The 27,781-nt window shown below is 47.6% G+C and overlaps 1 protein-coding gene across 1 annotated transcript in view; it reads right to left on the bottom strand.

The window, feature by feature from the left end:
* Positions 1 to 27,781, bottom strand: part of CLPTM1L (CLPTM1 like) — a 332,661-nt gene that overhangs the window by 200,798 nt on the left and 104,082 nt on the right. The window contains exon 5 of the mRNA XM_033929667.1: positions 3,169 to 3,247. Coding sequence (XP_033785558.1) covers positions 3,169 to 3,247 — 79 coding nt within the window. The remainder of the gene's footprint in view (positions 1 to 3,168; positions 3,248 to 27,781) is intronic.

The following is a 27,781-nucleotide window of genomic DNA, read 5'->3' as shown; positions in this document are numbered from 1 at the left end:
TCCCATGTATGTCCCCTTTATGTCTCTGTCCCTATGCCCCCATGCACATAATTTCCCCTCTGGTTCTGTTACCTTCCTGTGTCCAGATTTCCCCTCTCTTCCTCTTCCACACCAATGTGTCTCTCCAACCCCATCTAGCTTCTTTCCCTCTTTCTTTCACTCACACACATACCCCCCCCAACACACACACATTCAGCATCTGGCTCCCCCCTTTCTTTCTTGCCTGTAGGTTTAATATTTCTCTCCCTTTTATCCCCCTTGGCTCAGCATCTCTTTCCTTTTCACTCCCTTCTTCCTAGTATGAGGGAACATGCGCGACCATGGATTGTGCTGTCCAGCAGCCCCCTCCCAGCCAGTCCTGTCATCTCCCTTCCTCCACCTCACTTTAGGTGCCGGCTTTAATTCTTCTTCTCCCAGCAGCACACTTTCAATATGCCGCGCATGCGCAGCTGCTTGAATTGTTGAATCTTCTCCTCTGACGCAACCGGAAACAGGAAGTTGCATCAGAGAAGATTCAACAACTCAAGCCACTGAGCGCACAGCTTATTGAAAGCGTGCGGTTGGGAGAAGAAGAATTAAAGTCGGCATCTAAGGTGAGGTGGAGGGAGGGAGGGAGATGGCAGGACATGGGATGCGGCAATCGGGTGGGGATGCTGGACTGCACAATCCGCGATTGCTTCACTGCAGAGACAAGACCATTCACCACTCCACCGGACGGTGAATGGCCTTGTCCCTGTCCCCACAGCGACTAAACTAACTAAACTAAACTAAACCTTAGGTTTGTATACCGCGCCATCTCCGCAAGCGTAGAGCTCGGCACGGTTTACAGAGTTAGGATGGAAAGGAACTCCAATGAAGGGTTATAGGAAAGGAACTAAGAGGGTAGAGAGGGGCCAGGTACCAGAGAGCGGGAGGTGTTAGATTTTTGAGAAGAGCCAAGTTTTCAGGTGTTTGCGGAAAAGTTGGAGCTTGAGTTTCTGAGTGGGGATGTGAGGTTGTTCCAGAGTTCTGTGGTTCTAAAGGGGAGGGATGTTCCTAGTTTTCCTGCGCGGGATATACCTTTTGTAGAAGGGAATGATAGTTTCAATTTTTGGGAGGATCTGGTGGAATTAGGGTTTGGGGAGTTCCAAAGGAGTGGAATAACGGGAGGGAGGATGCCGTGTAGATCTTGAAGGCTAAGCAGGCACATTTAAAGAGGACCCTGGAGGGTACTGGAAGCCAATGAAGCTTGGACAGGAGTGAAGAGACATGGTCGAACTTGCCTTTTGCGAAAATAAGCTTAGCCGCGGTGTTCTGAATTAGTTGAAGTCTATGGAGGTTTTTCTTAGTTAGGCTTATATAGATGGAGTTGCAATAATCCAGTCTAGAGAAGATGGTGGATTGAACAAGGACGGCGAAGTGAGATTGATGAAAACAGGATCTCACTTTCCTCAGCATATGAAGGCTGAAGAAGCATTTTTTTACCAAGGAGTTGAGGTGGTCATTGAAGGAAAGAGATGAGTCTATGATGATGCCCAGGACTTTGCTTGAAAACTCAAGCTGAAGAGTGGGGCCAGAAGACAATAGGATGGAGGTGGGTAAATTATCTAATATTGGGCCGAGCCAAAGTAATTTTGTTTTGGACTCATTCAGTTTCATTTGTACAGATTGGGCTCAGAATTGGAGGTTCATTATACTTGCGGATATGTTCTCAGCGAGGTTAGTGAGTTTCGAGTCGATCTCGAGGAGGATAAGGATGTCGTCGGCATAGGTGTAGAGAGTTTCTAGGGGGGATAGATGGAGGAGTTTCAGAGAGGACATGTAGATGTTGAAAAGGATAGGAGAGAGGGGTGAGCCTTGCGGGACTCCACATATCGGCTTCCAGGGGGAGGATGAGGTACCGTTTATGTTAACGATGTAGGAGCGGGAGCGTAGGAATTTCAAGAACCAATCTAGGACTGTGGAGCTTATGCCTATTTTGGACACCATTATTTTTCTCTCCCTGTTTTGGTGGACCTCACTCGTGGGCCGAGGCTCCGTTGTGGTGTTAAAAGACGCGGGAGACAGGCAGCTACAAACCGGCCAAGAGAAGCGCACAGCTGGGGAGTGATGGCAGGGCATGCGCGCAGTAGCAGCATGCTCACCTCCCTCGTGGGCCGAGAAGCATGCTGCGGGCCAGACTGTGGGTAGCCAAAGATGATTAGAGAGCGCGGCCCAGTGTCTGGAGCAACTGTAATGGCTGTAGCTAGTATGGAGCAGGGCCCCAGCGGGGTTCTCATTTTATCTTGACATGGCTTCCTGTGATCCAAGAAGCGTCTTCACCACTATTGCCAGCCCTCCCCGCAGCTAACACTACTGCTGAGTGCGGTTAACAGGGCTAAGGGGAAGAGGCCAGTTTTGACAGCTCCGTGTCTGTCTATCTCCCCTTGAGCCTCACCCCGCCTCCGTCATGGTGTTCCATCAGGCGCTACTGAAATTAGAAATGACTCCGCTCATTTTCCTCTTCACTCCTCTGCAAACTAGCTCCGCTGCCATGGGCAGGAAAACTTCCTGGTCTTCTCAGGAGGACTCGCTTTACCCGCTTTGAGCTCTGTCTGCGAAGTAGTGTAAAAAGACGAGCATAAAAAAAGCAGGGGAAAAATCAGGAGTAGGGTTGAAATAGTCATGAATCTGTCAGGATAAAAACAATCTATTTAAGTTTGATTTTGTCCCTTTGTGAGAGAGGGCTAAAAATGGATTAAAAAGATAGAGGGCTAAATTAGCCTGTTACCTTCTATTGAACATATAAATTGCATTTAACTCCTCCTTCCTTGTTCCCTCACCTGTTATCTAGCATTTCTCTCAGCTCCCCCCCCCAAGAGTTCAGCACCTCTATCTCAGATCCCCCACTTTTTTGAGTTCAGTACCCCTTATTCTCACCTTTGGTCCACCCTGCCCCTGTCCTTCAGACTTCTCTATTTTTCCAGAAGCAGTAAGTCATTGCTTGGGCTGACCCCGATCCAACTATGCTGCATCCTATTTAGCTGACACAATTTGGCTCAGAATGTTTTTTTTCTTGTTTTCCACCTCTAAATCTAAGGTGCGTCTTATGATCAGGTGCGTCTTATGGAGCGAAAAATATTATAAGTAAAACAAACCATGTGCTGTAGCAAACACAATGAATATCAATCAAGAAAGTCAGTCACTTACCATTAAGTCTTTCACTCTGTTACTTAGTTGATCAATAAACAATATAGGTAGATAATGTACCGACTTTCCCAGTTGTATCCTAGGATATTTAAGAGAGAATTTTATGAATATCTTGATTTAAGAAAACTATACAACTGCATAATTTTACTAACAGCATTTACTTTTGGTCTTCAGATACTGCATGGTTAAAATGGTTTTCAGATTAACCTCTATAAATTGGAGAGGCTTCTAGTGGTCAGATTAGTTGACTGAGAATCAAATTAATGGCGAAAGATACAAAAAAGCTACTTATGAGGAAAGGATAAAGAATTCAGTTAATCCTATGAAAGAGACTTAAGGTATTTATATAAACCAATACAGATAATGTTCTTTCTATTCACTACACACACCTCTTACAGAAAGTTCCAAACCGTTCCAGATGCCTGTTAACCTTGACTAACCACCTCTTCTCTGCTGCTCAAGGATGCAATCATAATACCCCCACTAACCTAGACAGTGAAACTCTCTAACTTCTTCCAAACAAAAATTGATAACATCCGAAGCAATCTCTACTCCGCTCCCAGCAAGATCCCCCCCCAGGCTCATCCCTCTCACATGCCCAAGACCCTACCTTGTAGAACCCTTTCCCAACTTCACCCAGTCACACATGCTGAGCTCCTAGAAATGCTACAAGAGCTCCAACCCTCCAATTCCATCTTTGGCCCATGCCCATCCAACCTCCTTTTGTCCTCCAAAGTTGCCTTTGCAGAATCAATCCTCCCCATCAAAGCCTCACTGTCAACTGGGAAAATTCCCCTCAACTGGAAATCGGCCATTATCAAACCCACCCTCAAGAAACCCTCACACGACCCAAATGATCTAAGCAACTACTGCCCTATTTCCAACCTCCCCTTCATCTCCAAACTACTGGAGAAGAGAGTGCTCCACCAACTGCAACCTTTCATTGATCAACAAGAAGCTCTATCTCTACGCCAGTCAGGTTTCCAACCAGGCCATAGTACAGAATCTGTCCTCCTTGACATCATTGACAACAGCTGGTCAATGCTGGATAAAGGAAATGATGCCTTACTGGTCCTGCTTGACCTTAGTGCCGCCTTCGACACTATAGATCATCAACTTCTACTAGACGGACTCGCTGACATAGGAATCAAGAACTCAGCACTGCAATGGTTCACCTCCTTCCTGGATCAAAGAACACAATCTGTGCTACTAGGGACAGCTAAATCAAACCCCAAATCAATTAAATACGGAGTTCCCCAAGTTGCCTTGCTATCCCCTCTCCTCTTCAATCTGTATATTAGGCCAGTCATCGATATTGCACACAAATACAACATTAAGATTTACTCTTATACTGATGACCTTCAATTATTGCTCCCCCTAAGTGACGATCGGCCAACCCAACTCACTAACCTCCTACACTGTCTCTCTGATATGAAAAACTGGATGACAACCAATAAACTCCAGCTGAATACCTCAAAGACTGAACTATTCTGAATCAGAAAAAAGAACACTACTTTCACCCATTCGACACTATTCTGGGAATCCACCCCCTTAACAGCAAAAACCAGGTACAAAGTCTTGGAATTATACTGGATGGTTACCTGTCCCTCTCCGCCCACGTCTCACATGTAGTTTCCATATCTTTTTACTACCTACGCCAACTGCGAAGGATCAAACCCTACCTCCCAGAAACAGACTTAGCCCAACTACTATATGCCTACGTACTTTCTAGACTAGACTACTGCAACTCCCTATTCAATGGCATCACTTCAAGAGATCTAAAACGCCTCCAAAAGGTCCAGAACTCAGCAATTCGACTCCTATACAACCTCAGCTACCATGACCCCCATTACTCCAGCGCTCTATGCAGCTCACTGGTTACTAGTCAAAAAGCGATGCATCTTCAAAGCCCTGATCATGACACACAAGAGATTCTACCAAAAAACCCCAGCCTACATAGCATCCAAGCTACGTCTATACACCTCTAACTGCACCCTTCGCTCCAAAGCAGAACAAAGACTTAGCATTCCTGCAGGGAGATTCCTCCGAATGAGTACAAAAGATCCTACAGCCATTTCCTACCTCAGCTACTACCGACTACCCACACAGATCAGGTCGCTAGACTCACTAATGACCTTCCGCAGAGCAGTAAAGACCTTCCTCTTCCACCAACTGGGCCATTAAAAACTGCCTCCTCAATATACTTCTCCTAGTACTCTTTGCTATGATCAGTCTGGTCTCTAGAACAGTGTTCTTCAACTTTTTTACATCCGTGGACCGGCAGAAATAAAAGAATTATTTTGTGGACCGGCAAACTAATAGGACTAAAATTTAAAAACCCCATTTACGCTCCATCTCCGCGAGCTCGGTCCCCGCAAACCATCTGATCCCATCTGCACAAGCCGCAATTATGATTTTATATTGAACGTATTTTATTAAAGTATAAAAAGAAACAATATTCTGAACAATTGTGATTTTATAAATACAAATGTACAGAGCACGGACCAACAAAACCCCTGTCTCCCCTCCCCTTCACATATACCCCCTCTACTATCAAGAAAACTGAACAAGCCAAGTTCATAGAAATATCAAGCTAACAGAATACTGCAGTCCCCAGTTATGTCTCTAGCAGGATATATATTTCAAATCTGATATATTCTAATCACAAAATAGAAATAAGATTATTTGTTTCTACCTTTTGTTGTCTCTGGTTTCTGCTTTCATGTTCTTTTCACTCTCTTCCTTCCAGCGTCTGCTCTCTCTGTCTCTTCAATCCAGCATCTGCCCCTTCCATCTACTGTCTGACCTCTCCCCCTTCCATATGGTATTTGTCTTCTTTCTATGCCCCTCTCCCCTTTCCATCCAGCCTATGCCCCTCTCTCCTTTTTACACAATTCACTCCAGCTTCACTGCTCTCTTCATTTTTCTCTCTCCTACACCAGATCTAGCATCTTTGTCCCTCTCAATTTCTCTGCTGAACCCCTTCCCATCTCATTCCTATCTCTCCCCTTCCCTTCCTCTAATCTCCCTGCAAGCTGTTTCCTTCCTTTTTTCTTCTCCCTTCCCTCCTCCCCCTGTCCAACAGTAACTCTCTTCCTTTTCCTTTCCCTCCTCCCCTCCCAGCAGCATCTCTCCTTCTCCCTCCCTCCAGGTCCAGTAGCAGCTGTCCCTTTTCCCCCCTTGCCCAGCAGCTTCCCAGACTCCTTTCCCTCCTCCCCTCCCAGCAGCATCTCTCCTTCTCCTCTCCAGGTCCAGTAGCAGCTGTCCCTTTTTCCCCCTTACCCAGCAGCATCTCTCCTTCTCCCTCTCCAGATCCAGTAGCAGCTGTCCCTTTTTCCCCCTTACCCAGCAGCTTCCCAGACTCCTTTCCCTCCCCCCTCCCAGCAGCATCTCTCCTTCTCCCTATCCAGGTCCAGTAGCAGCTGTCCTTTTTTCCCCTTGCCCAGCAGCTTCCCAGACTCCTTTCCCTCCTCCCCTCCCAGCAGCATCTCTCCTTCACCCTCTCCAGGTCCAGTAGCAGCTGTCCCTTTTTCCCCCTTACCCAGCAGCTTCCCAGACTCCTTTCCCTCTCCCCTCCCAGCAGCATCTCTCCTTCTCCCTATCCAGGTCCAGTAGCAGCTGTCCTTTTTTCCCCTTGCCCAGCAGCTTCCCAGACTCCTTTCCCTCCCCCTCCCAGCAGCATCTCTCTTTCTCCCTATCCAGGTCCAGTAGCAGCTGTCCCTTTTTTATTTTCACCATGCCCAGCAGCTTTCTCCCCTCCCAGCAACTCTCCTTACTTGCCAGCGTTGTGATTCAGTAAGGCAGCCTCGGGTCCTTTGTTGGGTCGCACCGCCTCTGAGGAAAGCGGAAGTTGCATCATCAGAGGCGGCCCGACTCAGCAAAAGCTCCAAGGCTTCCTTCCTGAATCGCTGCGCTTGTAAGAAGAGCCGCTTGGAGGGAAGAAAGCACAGTCTGAGGCTCCCCCATTATCTCTCCGGCCCTGCGCTCCTCGATCTTGCCGGTCCTGCGCGGACTGGCAGGAATTTTCTGTGGACCGGCACCGGTCCGCGGACTTGCGGTTGAAGAACTGTGCTCTAGAATAAGCTCTGTTATTGTCTACTGTAACCTATTTGTTGTTATGACTGGTCTGTTTTCAAATGATTGTGAATGTCTACTTGTAACCTGTTCTGAGCTTCTGGGAAAATGGAATAGAAATCGAAATAAATAAATAGTCCACATTCTGATCTGGTAGCTTTTCAATAGGAGTAGACTAAGGTCTCCCAAAAGTATTTTCTTGTCATCTCTACTGGTGAGATAATAGGACATTTTGGAAAGTTCAAAAGTCCTAAATTGTTTTTCCATAGTTGGTTCTCAAAATTCTCAATTTTACCTGAAATATAGGAGCTCTCTAACCCTTTCCAATTCCACTCTTTTCATTTGTCCTATCTCTTCTTCTTGCTTCTCCAATTTTTCCTTTAGTTAATGTTGCCCCTTGTTGCTCAACCTTAGAAAAGACAGTGCCATAGTCTATTTTCAAAGTAGAAAGTTTCAGTTTGGACTCCATGACTGATATGGCCTGCCAGAGCGCTTCCATATCAATCTTTTCAGGTTTTTTCCACTCCCCAAAAATAACAGCTCTTCCTCCCGAAGCACCTCTCACCTCTTCTCTTGTGGTACAGGGAGTTCATTAACCTTGTTCACCTGCTCCTCCTTCCAAAGAGTCCAGTGCAGGCGTACATCCCATAGTGGACTCCCTCTATCCAGTTCGCTTCCGGGTTGGGGAGGAATTGACCTTTACTCCAGGCTCAGTGACGCACGTCTCGCTCCTGTGCTGAGATTGCCCGAGGAATTGGGCTCTCCCAAGCGGGCAAACGCGCTCTGTATCAACATCTGCACCAGCTGCTGAGAGGCTCCAGTCGCCGGAGGGTTAGGGCGAAAGGCTCCCTTCCTCTTCCCCATATTAAAACATGGGGAGAGTCGCCACAGGCGCTGGTTTAGACGAGGTATGCAGCACAGCTCGTTCAGGCATCCGTTCTCGATGCCATCTTGATCTCAAATCAGGCAGTGTATTTCTTTGATAGAAATTTGGATTCAAAATTTTTTTAAGCTAAAAAGATTCTATGGTTTAAACTCAACACTGTAGTCCCACAGAGTTTAATTTCAGAATTAGATCTAAAATTTTTGAGAATAGTTGATCATTCCATTTTTCTGTCTGTCTGATTAATACATGTATTTATTAAGCTATATTTATTTTGGCTATATATTCGACAATATTTTTATTGGTACTCTGGTAAGTATCGTTTTACACAAGTAATTTCTGATAGTTCACATTCGACTAGTCATTTTCATTAATAGCTTTTTCATACGGAGGTTGTTTTGGTCCCTCCTTTGGATCCTAAAATATTATTTTCATATGTCTAAACTCCTTTGAGTTTTTATGCTTTTAAAATGGTTTTCACTGCAGAAACCCAAGTTCTGATCAAGAACTTGGTACTACTATTAGAACATAAGAACTGCCATCACCGGATCAGATCCTGGGTCCATCAAGTCGGGTGATCCGCTCACATGGTGGCCCAGCCAGGTGTAACCTGGTGAAAAACTTAAGTCACCTGTAACCCTCTATGCGCCTTTCGAGGAGATGTGCATCTAACTTGCCCTTAAATCCTAGAATGGTGGGTTCCGCAGTGATCTCCACTGGGAAAGCGTTCCAGGTGTCCACCACTCGCTGTGTGAAGAAGAACTTCCTGGCGTTTGTCCTGGGCTTGTCCCCCCTCAGCTTCAGTCCATGACCTCTTGTCCTAGTCATATTTGACATTGCAAATAACTTTTTGTCCTGCTCTATCTTGTTGATTCCTTTTATTATTTTAAAAGTCTCAATCATATCCCCTCGCAATCTCCAAGTTTTCTAAGCCATTCTTCGTAGTTCAAGTTCTCATACCTTTTACCAGCTTCGTTGCGCGCCTCTGCACCCTCTCGAGCAGTTTTATATCCTTCTTTAGATAGGGAGACCAGTGTTGGACATAGTATTCCAAGTGTGGTCTGACCATAGCTCTATAAAGCGGCATTATGACCCTCTCCGATCTCCTCGTGATTCCCTTCTTTATCATGCCCAACATTCTATTTGCTTTCTTTGCCGCTGCCGCACATTGTGTTGACGGTTTCAGGATCCTATCTATCAGTACCCCCAGGTCTTTTTCTCATTCACTCTTACTCAGAGTTGCACCCGACATGCTGTACTCATGCTCCTTATTCTTTCTGCCCAAATGCATTACTTTGCACTTTTCCACATTAAACTTCATCTGCCATTTCTCTGCCCATCTCTCTAACTGGCTCAAGTCTCTCTGTAGTTCCTCGCTGTCCTTTTGCAATCTGATTGTCCAACATAGCTTTGTTTTGTCTGCAAACTTGATGATATCACTGGACGTTCCTTCTTCTAGATCGTTGATGAAAATATTAAATAAGATGGGCCCAAGAACCGAGCCCTGGGGCACACCGCTAGTCACTTTCTCCCAGTCTGAGAGCTTCCCATTTATGCCTACCCTCTGCATTCTGTTTTCCAGCCATTTACCTATCCACCTTAGTATGTCTCCCTCTATTCCGTGGCTTTGTAATTTCCTGAGAAGTCTTTCGTGTGGAACTTTATCAAACGCTTTCTGGAAGTCCAGGTATATTATGTCCACTGGTTCCCATTTATTGATAGATTTGTTTACTGTTTCAAAGAATTGTAGTAAATTCGTCAAACATGACTTCCCTTTTCTGAAGCCATGTTGACTGGTTCTCATCAGGTCGTGTGTATCCCAAGTGCCGAACTATGCTATCTTTAATCAGTGCTTCAACCATCTTTCCAGGGACAGACGTAAGACTCACCAGTCTATAGTTGCCCGGTTCTCCTCTTGACCCCTTTTTGAAAATTGGGGTGACGTTCGCTATCTTCCAGTATCTGTCCAGTTTTAACTGACAGGTTGGCAAGGTTTTGCAGTAGTTCACCGATTTCCATCTTCAGCTCCTTTAATGTGTATGCAGCGCTGTACACTCAACAAGCAATAGACAATTCCTGTGCTGAAGAGCTTACAATCTAATTTGGACAGACAGGACATATAGGGTTGGGGAGTCTCTTGCAAAGAGAATGATAATATGGACATAGGTATCTTACGGTGAGTGGGAGTTAGGGGTTAAAAGCAGCCTTTAAAAAATGGGTTTCTAGCTAGGATTTGAATAATGCTAGAGACTGAGCTTGATGTATTGACTCAGGCAGTTTGTTCCAGGCATACTGCACAGCAAGATAGAAGGAACGGAGTCTGGCGTTGTCAGTGGAGGAGAAGGGTTTAGATATGAGGGACTTACCGAATGGAGTTCACGGGGGGGAGGGGGGGAGCATATGGGGAGATGAGTGTGGAGAGATAATGGGGGGGCTACAGAGTGGATGTATTTGTAAGTTAATAAGAGGAGTTTGAACTGCATACAGAAATGGATGGTGAGCCAATGAAATGACTTGAGGAGAGGGGTAATGCGAGTATAGCGGCTCTGGCAGAATATAAAGCATGCAGCATAATTTTGAGTGAATTGAAGGGATGAGATGATTGAGTGGAAGACCTGAGAAAAGCAGATTGCAGAAGTCTAAGTGAGAGGTGATAAAAGAGAGTGATGGATAAGTGTTTTGATTGTGTGCTCAGAAAGGTGAGGTCAGATTTTGGTAATATTATACGAGGAAGAAGCGACAGGCTACAGCAATTTGGTGATCTGAGCAGAGAAGGAGAAAGAGAGGAGTCAAAGATGATCTCAAGATTGCGAGCTGACAGTATAGGGAGAAGGAGAGTGTTGTCCACAGACATACAGAACAGGGGGAGTAGGGAGGTAGGTTTAAGTGGAAAGTTAAGGATGAAGCAGTCAAGATAGATAAGGATGAACCAGCCAGCCCACCCTGTGAAGATGAGTTGCTACCACTACCATCACCTTGGTGAACATCTGAAGTGCCATTTCCAGTCCAAATGGTAGTGCTGAGAAGATTGGAAGGTGGCCCATGTTACGCTGATTTTTAAAAAGGGCTCCATGGGAGATCTGGGAAATTACAGACTGGTAAGCCTGACTTCAGTGCCAGGCAAAATGGTGGAAACAATTATGATTTAATGAGAAGGAGTCAGCATGGGTTTCACCCGATGGAGATCTTGCCTCTCCAATTTGCTTTACTTCTTTGAAGGTGTGAATAAACATGTGAATAAAGGTGAGCCAGTTGATGTAGTGTATCTAGATTTTCAGAAAGCTTTTGATACATGTCTCTATTTCTATCTTTATCTTTCCTATCTGAATATGTTTAATGGATTTCCTTTAAATATTCTATTGTTAAATTGTAAACCGCTTAGGTCAGTAAAATGCAGGAGTGGTATATCAAAAATCTTAATAAACAAACAAAGCTCCATATGAGAGGCTCCTGAGAAAATTAAAGAGTCATGGGATAGGTGGCAAAGTTCAGATATGGATTAGGAATTGGTTATCACAGTGCTTCTCAACTCGGTCCTGGAGTACCCCTTGCCAGTCAGGTTTTCAAGCTATCCTCAATGAATATGCATAAACTTATTTTGTATACACTGCATCCATTATATGCAAATTTCTTTAATACATATTCATTGTGGATAGCCTGAAAACCTGACTGGCAAGGGGGTACTCCAGGACCAAGTTGAGAAATACTGGTTTACTGGATAGAAAACAGAGGGTAGGATTAAATGGTTATTTTCTCAATGGAGAAGAATAAACAGTGGAGTGCCGCAGGGGTCTGTACTGGGACTGGTGCTATTTAACTTATTTATAAATGATCTGGAACTTGGAACGACAAGTGAGGTGATGACACTAAACTGCTCAAAGCTGTTAAAAAGCAGCATGCAGATGGTGAAAAATTTCAGGCGGACCTTAGGAAATTGGAAGACTAGGCGTCCAAGTGGCAGATGAAATTTTATATGGACAAATGCAAAGTGAAGCACATTGGGAAGAATAATCTAAATCACAGTTACTGGATGCTAGGGTCCACCTTGGGGGTTAGCGCTCAAGAAAAGGATATGGGTGTCATCGTAGACAATACGATGAAACCTTCCACCCAATGTGCTGCGGCGGCCAAAAAAAGCAAACAAGATGCTAGGAATTAATAATAAAAAAGGAAGGTTACCACTAAGAATGTTATAATACCCCTGTATCGCTCCATGGTGCGGCCTCATCTGGAGTATTGCGTTCAATTCTGGTCTCCTTATCTCAAGAAAGATATAGAAAAGGTTCAAAGAAGAGTGACCAAGATGATAAAGGAGATGGAATTTCGACTAAAATGGTTAGGACTCTTCAGCTTGGAAAAGAGATGGCTGAGGTGAGATATGATTGAAGTCTACAAAATCCTGAGTTGAGTAGAACGGGTATAACTGGATTGATTTTTTACCGTCAAAAATTACAAAGACTAGGGGACACTCGAATTTACAGGGAAATACTTTTAGAACCAAAAGAAGGAAAAAATTTTTACTCAGAGAATAGTTAATCTCTGGAACACATTGCCAGAGGTTATGGTAAGAGCAGATAGCGTAGCTAGTTTTAAGAAAGGTTTAGACAATTTCCTGGAGGAAAAGTCCAGTCTTATTGAGAAAGACATGGGGGAAGCCACTGCTTGCCCTGGATAGGTAGCATTTGGAATTTTATATCTAAGTATGTTATTTGGGATTTGCAGATCTGTATTATTTTGCATTCTGTTTTTCTGTAAAATTTAATAAATATATTATAAAAAAAAAAAAAAAAAAAGAAAAGAAAGAAAACCAATCAGAATGAGACAATAGGACAGGAAGGACAGGGCAGGGGTCCAGAACACCACATCTATCTACTGGAAAAGATAGGTGTCAAGGTAAGAACAATCTCTTTTTACATTGCAATAGGTGTGTCATTCAAGCAGGACATATAAAAGCAGTCCCAGAAATCTAGGGTGGGCTGACTGCCAGCCCATAAAACTGAGGACCCAAAGGCAGTGTCCTCCCTTGCCGCAACATCCACTCTATAACATTTGGGGACTGTATATAGAGTGGACCAAGTTGCTGCCCTACAAATCTCCTCAGGGGAGGCTGCTCTAGCTTTGGCCACACTCCTGGTCGAAGACACCTTGACAGAAACAGGAGACTGTTTCCCACAGAGAAGGTAGGCTAACGAAATGGCCATACGGATCCATCTGGAAGTTGTGGCATTGGAGGCTGGCGTGCCTCGCTTGGTCAAATTTGTCAGCATAAACAGATGGTCAGAGAGCCAAAAACTTATTGGTGACCTCAAGATATCAAAAAGTACTCTTCCCACATCTAACTTCTTCAAAATTCAGTCCTGTTTCTTAGAACCAATGGCCTGGAAAGCAGGTAAGTGGACCTCATGATTGACATGAAATGCCAAAACTACCTTTTGCAGAAAGGAAGGGACTGTGCGCAGAGAAACTCCAGCGTCCAAGATTTTCAGGAAAGGCTCTCTACACAAGATAGCCTGGAGCTCCAAGACTCATCTCGCCAATGTCGCACCAGAAAAAAAGCCTTTATCGTTAAATCCAGTAGAGCAGCGGTCTCCAATTCATGGCCCCCCAGGTGCTATTTTGCAGCCCACAGTCTGGATGCCATGATCGGTGATGGTGTAAGGCTCTTGGTGCATTGGGCTTGGAGGATCTGGCACTCCGCTACGTCTGGGCGATGAGAGTTTGGGCTAGTGTGGAGTGTTTAAGGGAAGAAAGGTTGATTGGTTTATTAGGTTTGAGGTGCTCATTCGCTGCCCACAGTTAGACCGAGTCTTCCTACTTGGGCGTTGTGTGCCTGGATTCTGTTGCCGCTTGTAGAGGCGGCGGATTTTCAAGTGAAAGGCCCGGCTGCGAAATGGCGGATCTGATTTTGACTGCTTGTCATGCTTTTACATTTCTAATATATATTATTTTCTAAATAGTTATTGGTTGGGTTTGTAATGATTGAGTTTGTGATGGTACTGTTGGTTAAGAGGGCTTAGTTACTCCTTTCTCTTTTTGGTTGAAGCATGTGTGGCATCTTTGGTTGGGGAAGAGAAATGCTGCTGCACCCAACTGGGGAAGAGAGAGAGGGTAGGAGAGAGAAGGAAGACAAGGGAGAGGAGAGGACTGAGAGATGCCAAATCCGAGGGAGGGAAAGGAAAGGAGATACCAGACCATGGAGGAGGAAGGAGACAAATGCCAGATCAGGGGAACGGAAGAAGGGAGAGAGAGAAAGGAAGCACAGGGAAGCCTCAAAAAAGATTGAATACCCAAAAATAATAAATCTAGTGCACAGCAGAGGAAAAGACACCTTCTCAACTTGCTTGTAGAAATTAAGACTTAAAAGAGAGGGCACTGCCCAGGGAGACAAGGGCAGTGAGAAAAATGATTGATGCCTTCTACCATCCAACTTGTGAGTTGTGGTACACAATCTAACCATAAGGAATTGTATGCTGTTTGCACAGGAATTAGCATTTTTACAGAATCTGGGAATATATCCAAAGCCATCCCTCACTGTCAACATAAGAATTAAAATAGATCTTAAGGTGATGTGTGGAACTGTTTTGCCTAGGCATATTTGAGAACACCAACCCATTTGCTTTATAGATTAAAAGGACTAGAATGGAAGACAGGCTGTGAATGAGACGAATCAGAGGATGAGGAGAAAAGTGAATGAGAGGAAGGAAAAGGGAGGGAGAGAGAAGACATTAAGTGCTGCTCCTTCCCTTCCCTCCATCAGGGAGGTAAAAGTGGACTTCACTTTTTAATTCTTTTTTAATTCTAAGACTCTTTGCATCTGAGATGGCTGTGGAATGTAGACAGTGTGACCAGTCTGCCCCCAGTCTCTCAAGGGTGAGGTGCTGGCTGATTCCAGCTTAAAGGAAAAGCCTGTGCTTTACTGGCCAAGTAATTAAGAGGAGGAAAGGTACTGGGAAGGAGTATTCTAGTGATAGGAGTAAAGAACACTAGGGATTGGGGAGAGTTAGACCAGCATCATCTAGGACCACTGAGCAATGAGAGAAAAGCAGCTAGCAATAGAGGATCCAGATTTCAGGTATTTATTTATTTTTAAAATTTCTATACCGTTTTACAGAAAATTACATACATAAAATATTATTTAAAAAATCAGAATAGGATAGGAACAAAAAAGACAGATTCAATCTTTACATAAGGTCAGTTACTCAAAGAAATGCATCTACAAATAGTTGTGTTTTTAACGTTTTCCTAAATAAGTTCCTGTCTCCACATTTTCGAATTTGACCAACAAGGCTATTCCACAACTTAACTCCTGCACATGTGAATGCCATGGCATTTGTTTCCACATATTTAAGATTAGCCTTCATTATCAGCAATACTGAACTTTTGGCATGCAATGATATTAATGGCTGATACTCAGACACACTCTTTAAAAATTCAGGGATCGTACCATATAAAAATTGATGACATAACATTATTGCTTTGTATTGAATTCTAAATACAACTGGCAGCCAATGCAGTTGTCGGAGATATCTATAATAATAAAACCCTAAGCATGCATGCGCACTCCTATCTGCGTGTCCATGATCCGTATTCCATATGTTCGTGGCAGGAAATTTTATGGGGACACCAGAAAGTATTTCTTCACCAAAAGAGTGGTTGATCATTGGAACAAGCTTCCAATACAGGTAATCGAGGACAACAGCGTGCCAGATTTTAAGGGTAAATGGGATGCCCATGTGGGATCCTTAAGAGGGTGGAGTTAAGGATGGGTCATTAGGAGAGGGATCTCCAGGAGAGCAGACTCAGGGGGGTGGGTCTGTGAAGTGGGCAGACTTGATGGGCTATGGCCCTTATCTGCCATCATTTTTCTATGTTTCTATGTGGCAGGTAGGAGTGCACATGCTCGCTTCGACTCCCCACTCACTCACTGTAAGGCAGTTCATTGTTGTCGCCCCCCACCCCAGCGCACCCCGCCCCGGCACACCCGAACCCCCGTTGACCCTCCCATCACAAACGACCACAAACTTCCCGGCTCCAGCAGCGTCCACAGCACTCTAAACACGCTGCTTTGCAGCCTTCTACTGCCATGATTTCCTCTGCCGCGTGTCTGTCTCTGATGATGTCATCAGGGACAAAGCAGAGGAAATCAGGGCAGTAGAAGGCCGTGAAACAGCGTGTTTAGAGTGCTGCGGATGCTGCTGGAGCCGGGAGGTTTGTAGATCGTCTTGCGGTAGGAGGGTTGGATGGGAGGGTCAGTGGGGTCAGCTGCATGGCGGCGGTAGTGGCAGGGGGGAATGGAAACATGCTACTCAATGGTTCTACTGCACAGAGGGATGGGAGGGAGGCAGGCAGGCAGGCTGGCTTCGAGGGTGGGGGTGGGACAAAGTCTGGAAGGCAGTGAGGGAGACATAGGAAGGAGGCACTGGGGGCACTAAGGACATAGGAAGGGGCACTAAGGACACAGGAGGCACTGAGGGCACTAAGAACACAGGAAGGGGTACTAAGGACATGGGAAGGAGGCACTGGGGGTACTATGGGCACAAGACGGAGGCACTGGGGGCACTAAGGACATGGGAAGGAGGCACTAGGGGCACTAAGGACATGGGAAGGAGGCATTGGGGGCCACTAAGGACATAGGAAGGGGCACTAAGACATAGGAGACACTGAGGGCACCAAGGACATAGGAAGGAGGCACTGAGGGCACTAAGGACATAGGATGGGACACTAAGGACATAGGAAGGAGGCACTGAGGGCACTAAGGACATAGGAAGGAGGCACTGAGGGCACTAAGGACATAGGATGGGACACTATGGACATAGGAAGGGGCCATGGAGAGACAGGCAGGCATGACGCAACAGAGAAATACAGGCAGGCAGGGGGCCAGGGAGACAGAAAGACAAACAGACAGACAGGGGGCCAGGGAGAGACACAGACATAAAGAATGACAGACAGACAGCATCCAAGGAGAGAGAGACAAAGAAAAAAATCCCAGACATCTACTCTAGCACCCTAGTAATATGCTCATATCTTGATGTTTCAGTTATCAATCTAGCTGCAGCATTCTGAACCACCTGCAGTGCCCTGCACCTGGTCTTAGTTATTCCCAGGTACAGGACATTGCAGTAGTCCAACAGTGACAAAATCATTGCTTGTACAACAGCACGAAAGTCAGATGGTGACAGCATTGGTTTCAAATGATACAATAAATGTATCTGTGCAAAACATACTTGCACTGTTTTTACCACTTGACAACCCATTGTAAGTCCTGAATCCAGTTTTACTCCCAGGACTGTCATTGACTCCCTCATTGGTAATACCTCTTCCATCACTTTCAATGTTTTTGGCCAATTAACTCAGTCAGATTTCCCCACAAACATTACCTCAGTCTTTTCTACATTCAATCTTAAGACCTGCCTTTCCATCCATCCAGTAATTTCACTCATATAATTATTCAGCAACTTTTCTAACCCATCTCCCCATATACACACAGAGAAGAAAAAGAGGGATAGCAAAAGCAAGGCCCCATACTGTCAACTCTCCTCACCTCATTGGTCCACCATCTGCCACCCCAATCACTACTCAATCCACAGCTGTACTTTGCCCATCAGTGATCAATGGGCATTAAAGGGTGAAGGGTTTGAGCACTGGAAAGAACTGCAAATGGAGGTTCACTGAGATAAGAAGGAGTGCATAGGCTATTAACATGTATATGTGAGTTTAGTAAAGTCTGTTTTCAGCCTAGGCCAGAGGAGTTCATATTAGTGTTGCCCGATTTTCAATTAGAATAGATTCATTTTTTTTTTTTAGTTCAATAAGTTTTATTATTTTAATGGAAGGTACAGAAAAACAAGGTGCAATAGCAATATACAATAACCAAGAAGAAAGGAGAATATGGAAGTGCAAATACAACAAGAATATTCTTACAGTATTGTCCGTTTAATAGATGATATGCATACTAATGAGAAAAATGAAATGTCATTTAATTACTGAAATAGCACAGTTACTTATCATAACAGGTGTTATCCAGGGACAGCAGGCAGATATTCTCTACATGTGGGTGATGTCACTGATGGAGCCCCCTAGCGGACGTTTTCACAAGCAGACTTGCTTGAAGACCTTCAGGCTTGCAAAAGGGCCGCGCATGTGCGCGTGCCCCTCCCGCCCTGCCTAGGGAATGCGTCTCCTCAGTGTGTCCTCAGTTCAGATAACTAGCAAAGAACTGCTTTATCCCAGGACAAGCAGGCAGCATATTCTCTAAATGTGGGAGACCTCCAAGCTAACTAAAAGGGGATGGAGGGAGAGTTGGCAATTTAGGAGAACAGATTATGCAAAGCAGATTGGCCGAAATGGCCATCACGCCTGGAGAAAGCATCCAGACAGTAATGCGAGGTGAATGTATGAACCGAGGTCCAAGTGGCAGCCTTACAGATTTCCTCGATGGGAGTCGAGCGGAGGAAAGCAACAGACGCCACCATCGCTCGGACCTTATGACCTATGACTCGACCCAGCAGGGAGAGACCAGCCTGAGCGTAACAGAAAGAAATACAAGCGGCCAACTAGTTAGAAATGGTCCGCTTAGAAACAGAGCGACCCGTGCGATTAGGATCAAAAGAGAGGAACAGCTGGGGAGCAGAACGATGAGGAGCGGTGCGCTTCAAGTAGAAGACCAGCGCATGCTTACAATCCAGAGAATGCAGAGCCACTTCTCCAGGGTGAGAGTGGGGCTTCAGAAAAAACACAGGAAGAACAATGGACTGGTTGATGTGAAACTCAGAAACAACCTTAGGCAAGAACTTAGGATGGGTACGGAGGACCACCTTATCGTGATGGAAGACAGTGAAAGGTGGGTCCCCAACCAAGGCCTGAAGCTCACTGACCCGATGGGCAGAAGTGAGAGCAATAAGGAACATCACTTTCCAAGTAAGAAACTTCAAGTGAGCCTGCGCCAGCGGCTCGAAGGGGGGTTTCATCAAGTGGGCAAGGATGAATATGGAAAAGACCTTTCATGAAACGGGAAACCACAGGATGAACCGAGATAGGCTTCCTGTCAATCGGCTGATGGAAAGCCGCGATAGCACTGAGGTGGACTCGAACCGAGGAGGACTTGAGGCCAGCGCCAGACAAATGCAACAGATAATCCAGGACAGCAGATAAGGAGGCAGACAAAGGCTCCAGCTGTCGAGTAGCACACCAGGAAGAAAAGCAGGTCCACTTCTGATGGTAACAATGGCGAGTGGACTCCTTCCGAGACGCCTCCAGGACATCCAGCACAGGCTGGGAGAACTGGAACGAGGGCATTAAGTCTCGAGGAACCACGCTGTTAAGTGCCGAGACTGGAGGTTGGGATGAAGCAGAGAACCCTGACTCTGTGTAAGCAGAGAAGGAAAAATAGGCAGAGGAAGAGGCTCCCTGGAACTAAGTTGCAACAGAAGGGAGAGCCAAGGTTGTCGGGGCCACTGAGGAGCTATCAGAATCATGGTGGCATGCGTGGACTTGAGCCTGACGAGAGTCTTCAGAATCAGAGGGAATGGAATGAATGCATATAGGAACTCGTTCGTCCAATCCAGAAGGAAGGCATCCGCTTCAATCCTGAGAGGGGTGTAAACTTTGGAGCAGAAGCGGGGTAACTTGTGATTGAGGGGGGACGCGAACAGATCGACATCCAGAGTCCCCCAACGAGCAAACACCTGACACAGGGTTATGGAGTAGAGAGATCACTCGTGAGGCTGCAGAAGATGACTTAACTTGTCCGCCAGACAATTCTGCTAACCCTGAATGTAAACCGCACAAAGGAATATGTTGCGGCGGATGGCCCAATCCCAGAGCCGTAGCGCCTCCTGGCACAGGGACAGAGATCCCGTTCCCCCTGTTTGTTGATATAATACATGGCGACCTGGTTGTCCGTGCGGACCAGCACCACTAGATCGCAAAGCAGGTGACAAAAAGCTTTCAGGGCGAGGAAGATCGCCCGAAGCTCCAGCAGATTGATGTGACAAAATCGGTCGGCATTGGACGACCCTGAGTGCGAAGACCGTCCAGATGGGCCCCCCATGCATAGGCCGACGAGTCCGTTGTCAGGACCTTCTGTGGAGGAGGTGCATGAAACAGAAAACCTCTGGAAAGATTGGAAGAGAGCATCCACCAACGGAGAGACTGCCTCAACAAAGGAGTCACGATAATGAGCCGAGAAACAGGGTCCCGATCCTACTTCCATTGGGACGCTAGAGTCCATTGAGGAATACGGAGGTGAAGTCTAGCAAAAGGAGTCACGTGAACCGTGGAAGCCATGTGACCTAGGAGGACCATCATGAGCTGAGCCGGAACCGAGGGTAGATGGGTCACCCTCCGGCACGAACGGACAAGGGCCTCCTGTCAAGGCCGAGGCAGGAAGGAGTGGAGACGAACCGTGTCCAGAACCGCTCCGATGAACTTGAGAGACCGGGACGGGCAGAGATGGGACTTGGGAAAGTTCACCTCGAAGCAGAGGCTCTGAAGGAGCAAGATTTTTGATTTGTTGCTCGCAGGACTTCGCGGTGAGATGACGCCTTGATCAGCCAGTCGTCAAAGTAGGGAAACACCTGCAGGCCGCGGAGATGCAGGGCCGCAGCTACCACCACGAGACACTTCGTGAAGACCCTCGGAGAGGCCGCCAGGCTGAAGGGAAGAACACGATACTGGAGATGGAGATCCCCCACCCGGAATCTCAAATACCGGCGAGAGGCCGGGTGTATTGGAATGTGCGTGTATGCCTTTTTGAGGTCCAGCAAGCACAACCAGTCTCCCTCATCCAGGAGGGGGTACAACGTAGGAAGGGTGAGCATGCTGAACCGTTCCCTGACCAGAAACTTGTTCAGAGCACGGAGGTCCAGGATCGGATGCAGATCCTCCATCTTCTTGGGTACCAGAAAGTACTGGGAATAAAAAACAGTGTTCCACTGGTCCGGGGGAACCTCCTCGACCGCCCGGAGGCGAAGAAGGGCCTGAGCTTCCTGTAGAAGGAGAGGCAGCTGAGACTGAGCAGAAGGAAACTCTCTTGAGGAATGTCCGGGGGTACATGACTGAAATGAAGATGGAGGCAACCCCCGATGGGGAAGGGAGGAGGCCCCAGGAGGAATGGAGCCCAAAGGCTCGTACTGTGATTTTCAAAAAGACGGCCTGGTCTTCGCCGGGGCCGGCAGCTACAGCGGCAATTTCGAAGGAGGCCGAGAGAATGCAGGAGTGGATTTTTGTGAATACTTCCGGAGAGGAATTTTATATTGTCGAGCTGGAGGAGCCTTCGGTTTAAGTTTCACCAGAGATGTGAAGGACCGCTTGTGGTCCAAGAGGCGCTTTGTGGCCACCTCAATGGAATCATCGAAGAGCTCATGACCCACACACGGGAGAGTGGCAAGACGATCCTGTAGATTCGGATCCATATCCACAATTCGGAGCCAAGCAAGGCGACGCATGGCGATTGCAAAGGCTGTAATTCTTGAGGACAATTCAAAGGCGTCATAAGAGGCCTGAAACATATACAGGCGGAATTGGGAGAGGGTCTCCTCGAGGAGACGAAACTCCCGACGCCGAGGCTCTGGTATGACCTCCCGGAACGAGCGGAGGGCATATACACAGAACTGGAGGTAGGACGTGAAGATAAAATTGTAGTTAAGGACACTATTCGCCATCATTGAATTCAGGTAAAGGCGGCGACCAAATTTGTCCATCATACGGTCCTCCCTGCCCTGGGGGACACCAGCGTAAACCTTCAAGGGGTTAGACTTCTTCAAGGAAGACTCAACCACCAAGGATTGGTGGGAAAGCTGAGCACTCTCAAACCCTTTTACCGGGATAGTTCGGTAACGGGACCCCAACTTGGAGGGAATATCCGTGACTGCATATGGTGTCTCCAGGTTCCAGAGAAACGTCTGCCGGAGAACCTGATGCAAAGGAAGGCGAAGCGCCTCACAAGGCGGATTGTCAACTCCCATTTCCACCAGGTATTCCTGGGTAAAGCGGGAGTCGGACTGAAGATCCAAGTTCAAAGCTCTGCCCATGTCAGAGATGAAACGAGAAAAGGAGGAGTTCTGAGAAGAAGATTCATCTTCCGGGGGAGACTCCGACCGAGACTGGGGTGCAGCCGAGAAAGAGGGAGAAACTTCCCTTGAATAGTAAGCCGGGCCTCAGAGTCCCACGAACAGGAGACCGAGGTTCAACTAAGGCGTCTAGGGGGCATCAAGGAACAGCCCCGTGCAAGATGGACCAGGGAAGACCCCGGAGTCCAAGGAATCTGCTGGTGAAGCCACGCAGAAGATGGGGTATAGGAAAATTCCCCAACCGGCTTTGAAGTAGGCCCCTTAGAGGCCGGCAATCGCCTCAATGGAGAACATACATTAGAGTTCAATTCGAGGACAAGCATGTGTCTGGATGGCCTCGAGGTCGGAGACCTGCCCCGACAGGGCGGAGAAGACCGGGGAGAAGAGGTGAGCCTCGCTGCAGTAGCGGGGGAAAAGCGGGCCCCTGGCCTGGACCCCCGAAAGGTCACCAGCAACTCAGGGGAGGAAGATTCGCTCGAAGGAACCCGAGTCTTACGGGTGAGGTCTCGAGAGATGAGGGGACGCTCAGGCTGATCAGACCACGACTGGGTCGAGACTGAGGTCAAAGGTGTCGAAGTCGGGACTAGTTAGCTCACCACCGAGGAAAGCTGTGTGGTAATAATAGCCTTAAGCATGTCCTCGAATATAGGCACCGAGACCAAAGGTAGGTGGGTTGGAGGTGCAGCAGTGCGCTCCTTCGGGAGCGACCTCGAGGAAGAGTATTCCCTACGTGAGGGTGCACACTTAGAGCGATGTATCGAAGATGCCGACGAGGCAGCGCTGACATGAGACTACAAGGTAGGCTTCTTTGCTGGCACACCTAAGGAGGAAAGAGGAGACTTACCTGAGGCCGGAGTAGCAGGAGGGGCCGAGGCTGATGGGGACTTCGAGGTCGAGGTGCCCAACGAAGGCACCGAGACCGAGTTCAAGGCCTGTCCCGCAGGATCCATGGGGCCAAAGAGTTGGAGAATCTTGGCCACCCTTCGATGAAGAGCCCACGGTTGCAAAGTCGCACAACGGGGACACAACTCAGCACGGTGCTCAGCACCCAGGCACTCCACACAACAACGATGAGGGTCGGTGATAGAGATAACCCGGTTGCACTTAGTACAGTTTTTAAAACCGGAACAAGGCCGGGACATAAGAAATAAAAAGACGGCTGCGGCCCTGCGAGGCCAGGCGGCCAAAGAAAGACCAGGAACCCGGTCAAAATTATACGAACTGGAAAAAATGAAAATAAATGAAATGAAAGACGCGAGCACAGCGACTCAACAGGAACTATCCAAACAAGCCGCGGTGCTAGAGGGACAACGATATTGCGCAAAGCAAGGGAGCAGTGCTTCTGGCTCCGCGGAAAACATAGAACTGAGGACACGCATGTCCTAGGCAGGGCGGGAGGGGCACGCGCGCATGCGCTGGCCATTCGAAAGCCTGAAGGTCTTCGAGCAAGTCTGCTTGCGAAAACATCTGCTAGGGGGCTCCGTCGGTGATGTCACCCATATGTAGAGAATATGCTGCCTGCTTGTCCTGGGATAAAACCCAAATATACAAAGAAATAACTCAACTATGAGAGGGTAAGGAAACATCCAATAAAGGCTTCCAGGTGCGCTAAAATGAAGTAATGGGTCTATTTTTAAGGACAGCAGCCCTCTCGTACTTAGCTGTGACACAAACCGTGTTCCATCACATACTGTAATTTACCAAGGATGTATTCTTCCAGTTAAGAACATAAGAACATAAGCAATGCCTCCGTCGGGTCAGACCATAGGTCCATCCTGCCTGGCAGTCCGCTCCTGCGGCGGCCCAAACAGGTCACGACCTGTCTGAATCACCAGAAGGGGCTCCCTTGCCACCTTGGTTTCTCATTGAAGTCCTATCTTCCCATCGAAGTCCTATCTTCCCATCGAAGTCCTAACCCTCCGGTCTTGCACATGCACGACCTGTTGGGTTTCTATACTTATTACCTGGTTAGCTTTCTATACTTGTGTTACATCCCAGCTCCTCCCTCAGTATCCCACGATCCCTTTATCCCTCAGGAATCCATCCAATCCCTGTTTGAATCCCTGTACCGTACTCTGCCTGATCACTTCCTCCGGTAGCGCATTCCAAGTGTCCACGACCCTTTGGGTGAAAAAAAACTTCCTTGCATTTGTTTTGAACCTATCTCCCTTCAGTTTCTCCGAATGCCCCCTCGTACTTGTTGTCCCCTTCAGTCTGAAGAATCTGTCCCTATCCACCCTCTCTATGCCCCTCATGATCTTGAAGGTCTCTATCATATCTCCCCTGAGCCTCCTTTTTTCCAGAGAGAAGAGCCCCAGCCTATCCAACCTCTCGGCGTATGGGCAGTGTTCCAGCCCTTTTACCAGTTTCGTTGCTCTCCTTTGGACTCTCTCAAGTACCGCCATGTCCTTCTTGAGGAGCGGCGACCAATACTGAACGCAGTATTCCAGATGTGGACGCACCATCGCTCGATACAATTGCATGATGACTTCCCGCGTCCTGGTTGTTATGCCCCTCTTTATGATGCCCAGCATCCTGTTGGCTTTTTTCGAGGCTGCTGCGCACTGTACAGATGGCTTCAGTGATGCATCCACCAGCACACCCAAGTCTCTCTCAAGTCTGCTGTCTCCCAATAATGCCCCCCCCCCCAATTTGTAGTTGAACAACGGGTTCTTTTTCCCTATATGCATGACCTTGCATTTTTCCACGTTAAAGCGCATTTGCCATTTGTTTGCCCAGTCTTCCAGCTTGTCCAGGTCCCTTTGCAGGTTCTCACACTCCTCCCTGGACCTAACTCTGCCGCACAGTTTGGTATCGTCTGCAAATTTTATAACCTCGCACTTTGCCTCCTTTTCCAGGTCATTGATAAATATGTTGAAGAGTAACAGCCCCAGCACCGATCCCTTGGCACACCGCTTGTGACTCCCCGCCAGTCAGAATATTGGCCCTTCACTCCGACCCTCTGCAGTCTACCCGACAACCAGTGCTTGATCCATCTGTGCACATCCCCTCCCACCCCGTGGTTCCACAGCTTCCTAAGCAACCTTTCATGTGGCACCTTGTCGAAAGCCTTTTGAAAATCGAGGTAAATTATGTCTATGGGTTCCCCATTGTCCACCCGACTGCTTATTCCCTCAAAGAAGTACAGAAGGTTCGTTAGGCACGACCTTCCCTTACAAAATCCGTGCTGGCTTGTTCTCAGTAGGCCATTCCTCTCGATATGCTCGCAAATGCCGTCCTTGATCATAGCTTCCACCATCTTCCCTATAATTGAAGTCAGGCTCACCGGCCTGTAGTTCTCGGGGTCACCCCTCGATCCCTTCTTGAAGATAGGTGTGACATTCGCCAATTTCCAGTCCTCTGGTACCTCACCAGTTTTCAAGGATAGGTTGCAAACATGCTGGATTGTGCCCGCTATTTCTTGTCTTAGTTCCTTCAGAACCCTTGGGTGGATCCCGTCCGGGCCCGGTGATTTACCGCATTTTAACCTGTCTATCTGTTTGAGGACATCCTCCTTACTTACCTCTATGTGCTCCAATTTTTCGGCCTGTTCCCCACTCATGAGCTCCTCTGAGTCCGGTATATTAGATGTGTCTTCGCTCGTGAAAACCGACGAGAAGAACGTGTTCAACCTCTCAGCTACCTCTTTATCCTCCTTAATCACTCCCTTCCTATCCCCATCGTCCAACGGCCCCACCTCCTCTCTCGCTGGTCGCTTCCCCTTTATGTAACTGAAGAATGCCTTGAAGTTTTTCGCCTCCCTGGCCAGCCCCTCTTCGTATTCCCCTTTCGCTTTTCTAACCTCTCAGTGGCATTCCTTTTGGCATTTCCTGTGCGCCTGGTGATTTTCCTCCGTTGGGTCCTTTTTCCATCTCCAGAAGGATACTTTTTTGTCATTTATTGCCCTATTTACTTCAGTTGACATCCAAACTGTGTCCTTTGATCGCTTGTTCTTGCAGCCTTTCCTGAAACTGGGGACGTACATTCTTTGTGCTTCCTGCAGGGTGTCCCTGAATAGGGTCCAGGCGCTTCCCAGTCTCCATCCTAAAGATGTTTCTGAGCTTCCTCCCCACCATTTCCCTCATAGCAACATAGTTCCTTTTCTTGAAGTTGAGCGCAGTTGTTGCGGTCCTCCTTACTATGGGTGTCCCCCTTTCTAATGTGAATCTGATCGCGTTGTGATCACTGTTGTCTAGTGGTCCTCCCACTTCTACCCCTCTTGCAGGCCCCCCTAATCCGTTTAGGATGAGGTCAAGAGTAGCACCCCCTCGCGTCGGTTCTTTGACTAGTTGCTCCATGAAGCAGTCCCTCACAGCTTCTACAAATCCTGTTTCCCTAGTGCAGTTGGAGTGACCCGTACTCCAGTCTATTCCCGGGTAGTTGAAGTCCCCCATCACTGTTACACTTCCAGTCCTGCATTCCTGTCTCAGTTCCGCTTCCAAGTCGTGTCCGACTCCTTCTGGCATACCAGGTGGGCGATAGTACAGCCCCAGTTTTATGCCTGCACCCTTGTTTCCCGGCAATTTGACCCATAGCGATTCCAGCCCCTCTGCCTTCGTTGCCATATCCATCCCGACCGAGTGGATAGAGTCCTTTATATATAGTGCTATGCCTCCCCCCTTCTTGTGGGTCCTGTCCCTCCTGTAGAGCTTGTACCCCGGCAGCGCCACATCCCATTGAGTTTCCTCTGTCCACCAGGTTTCTGCAATTCCAATTATATCTAAGTCCTCCCCCTTGGCCATGACTTCTAGTTCACCCATCTTGGCCATGAGGCTTCTTGCATTTGCGTATAAGCACCGCAGGTCCCGTAGGTCCCGTCGTTTTTCCTCCACCTCTGCATTTACCTGGGCCGCCTGCCCTTGGATTTTGGGCAGTTCTCCCGTTCCCTGTGCTTCTGCTTTGCCCTCAGCCTTTACCCTCTTAGCTTTCAGCTTCCCCACATTCCCGCCACCCCACTTCCCCGCTTTTCCTCTGGGTTTTCTAGCCCTATCGGCCCCCTCCTGGGCTATCATCCCTTGAGCCTCTGTTTGATCCCCCTCGCCTTGTGGTACCTCTATATTGCCTTCAGCTTTCGCCCTCGTGCCACCCAGTCCCCCTGTGTCTCCATGCCCCTTAGTCTTCTCCCAGCAAGCTCCCTTTACCTGATGTTTCCCTCGCTGTCTGATCATAAGATCCTCCGGGTCCCTCTGCTTCCTCCCTGCAGTCAGCCCGTTCAGCATCTGTTCTGGATACTGTTGTCCGAAGCGTCAACATCAGATCAGCTGTCGGCTTTCCCCCTCTCCTCAGTTTAAAGCCCTCTCAATCTCCTTCCTCACATTGGCTGCCAGTAGTCTAGTTTCCGCTGTGCTCAGGTGCAGGCCGTCCCGCTGGTAGAGCTTGCTCTTTCCCCAGAAGGACGTCCAGTTCCTCACAAAGTGGAAGCCCTCCTCCTGGCACCATCTCCTCAACCATGCATTCACAGCCTGGAGGTCTGCCTGCCTCTTTGCATCTGCTCTCGGTACAGGCAGGATCTCCGAGAATGCTATCCTCCGTGTGCTCTGCTTCAGCTTTCGTCCCAGGACCCTGAACTGGTCAGTCAGTGTGGCCA

The sequence above is a fragment of the Geotrypetes seraphini genome, chromosome 2 (genome assembly GCF_902459505.1).
Source record: "Geotrypetes seraphini chromosome 2, aGeoSer1.1, whole genome shotgun sequence".
NCBI classification, from domain to species: Eukaryota; Metazoa; Chordata; class Amphibia; order Gymnophiona; family Dermophiidae; genus Geotrypetes; species Geotrypetes seraphini.
This window is presented reverse-complemented; position numbering and strand designations above follow the sequence as displayed.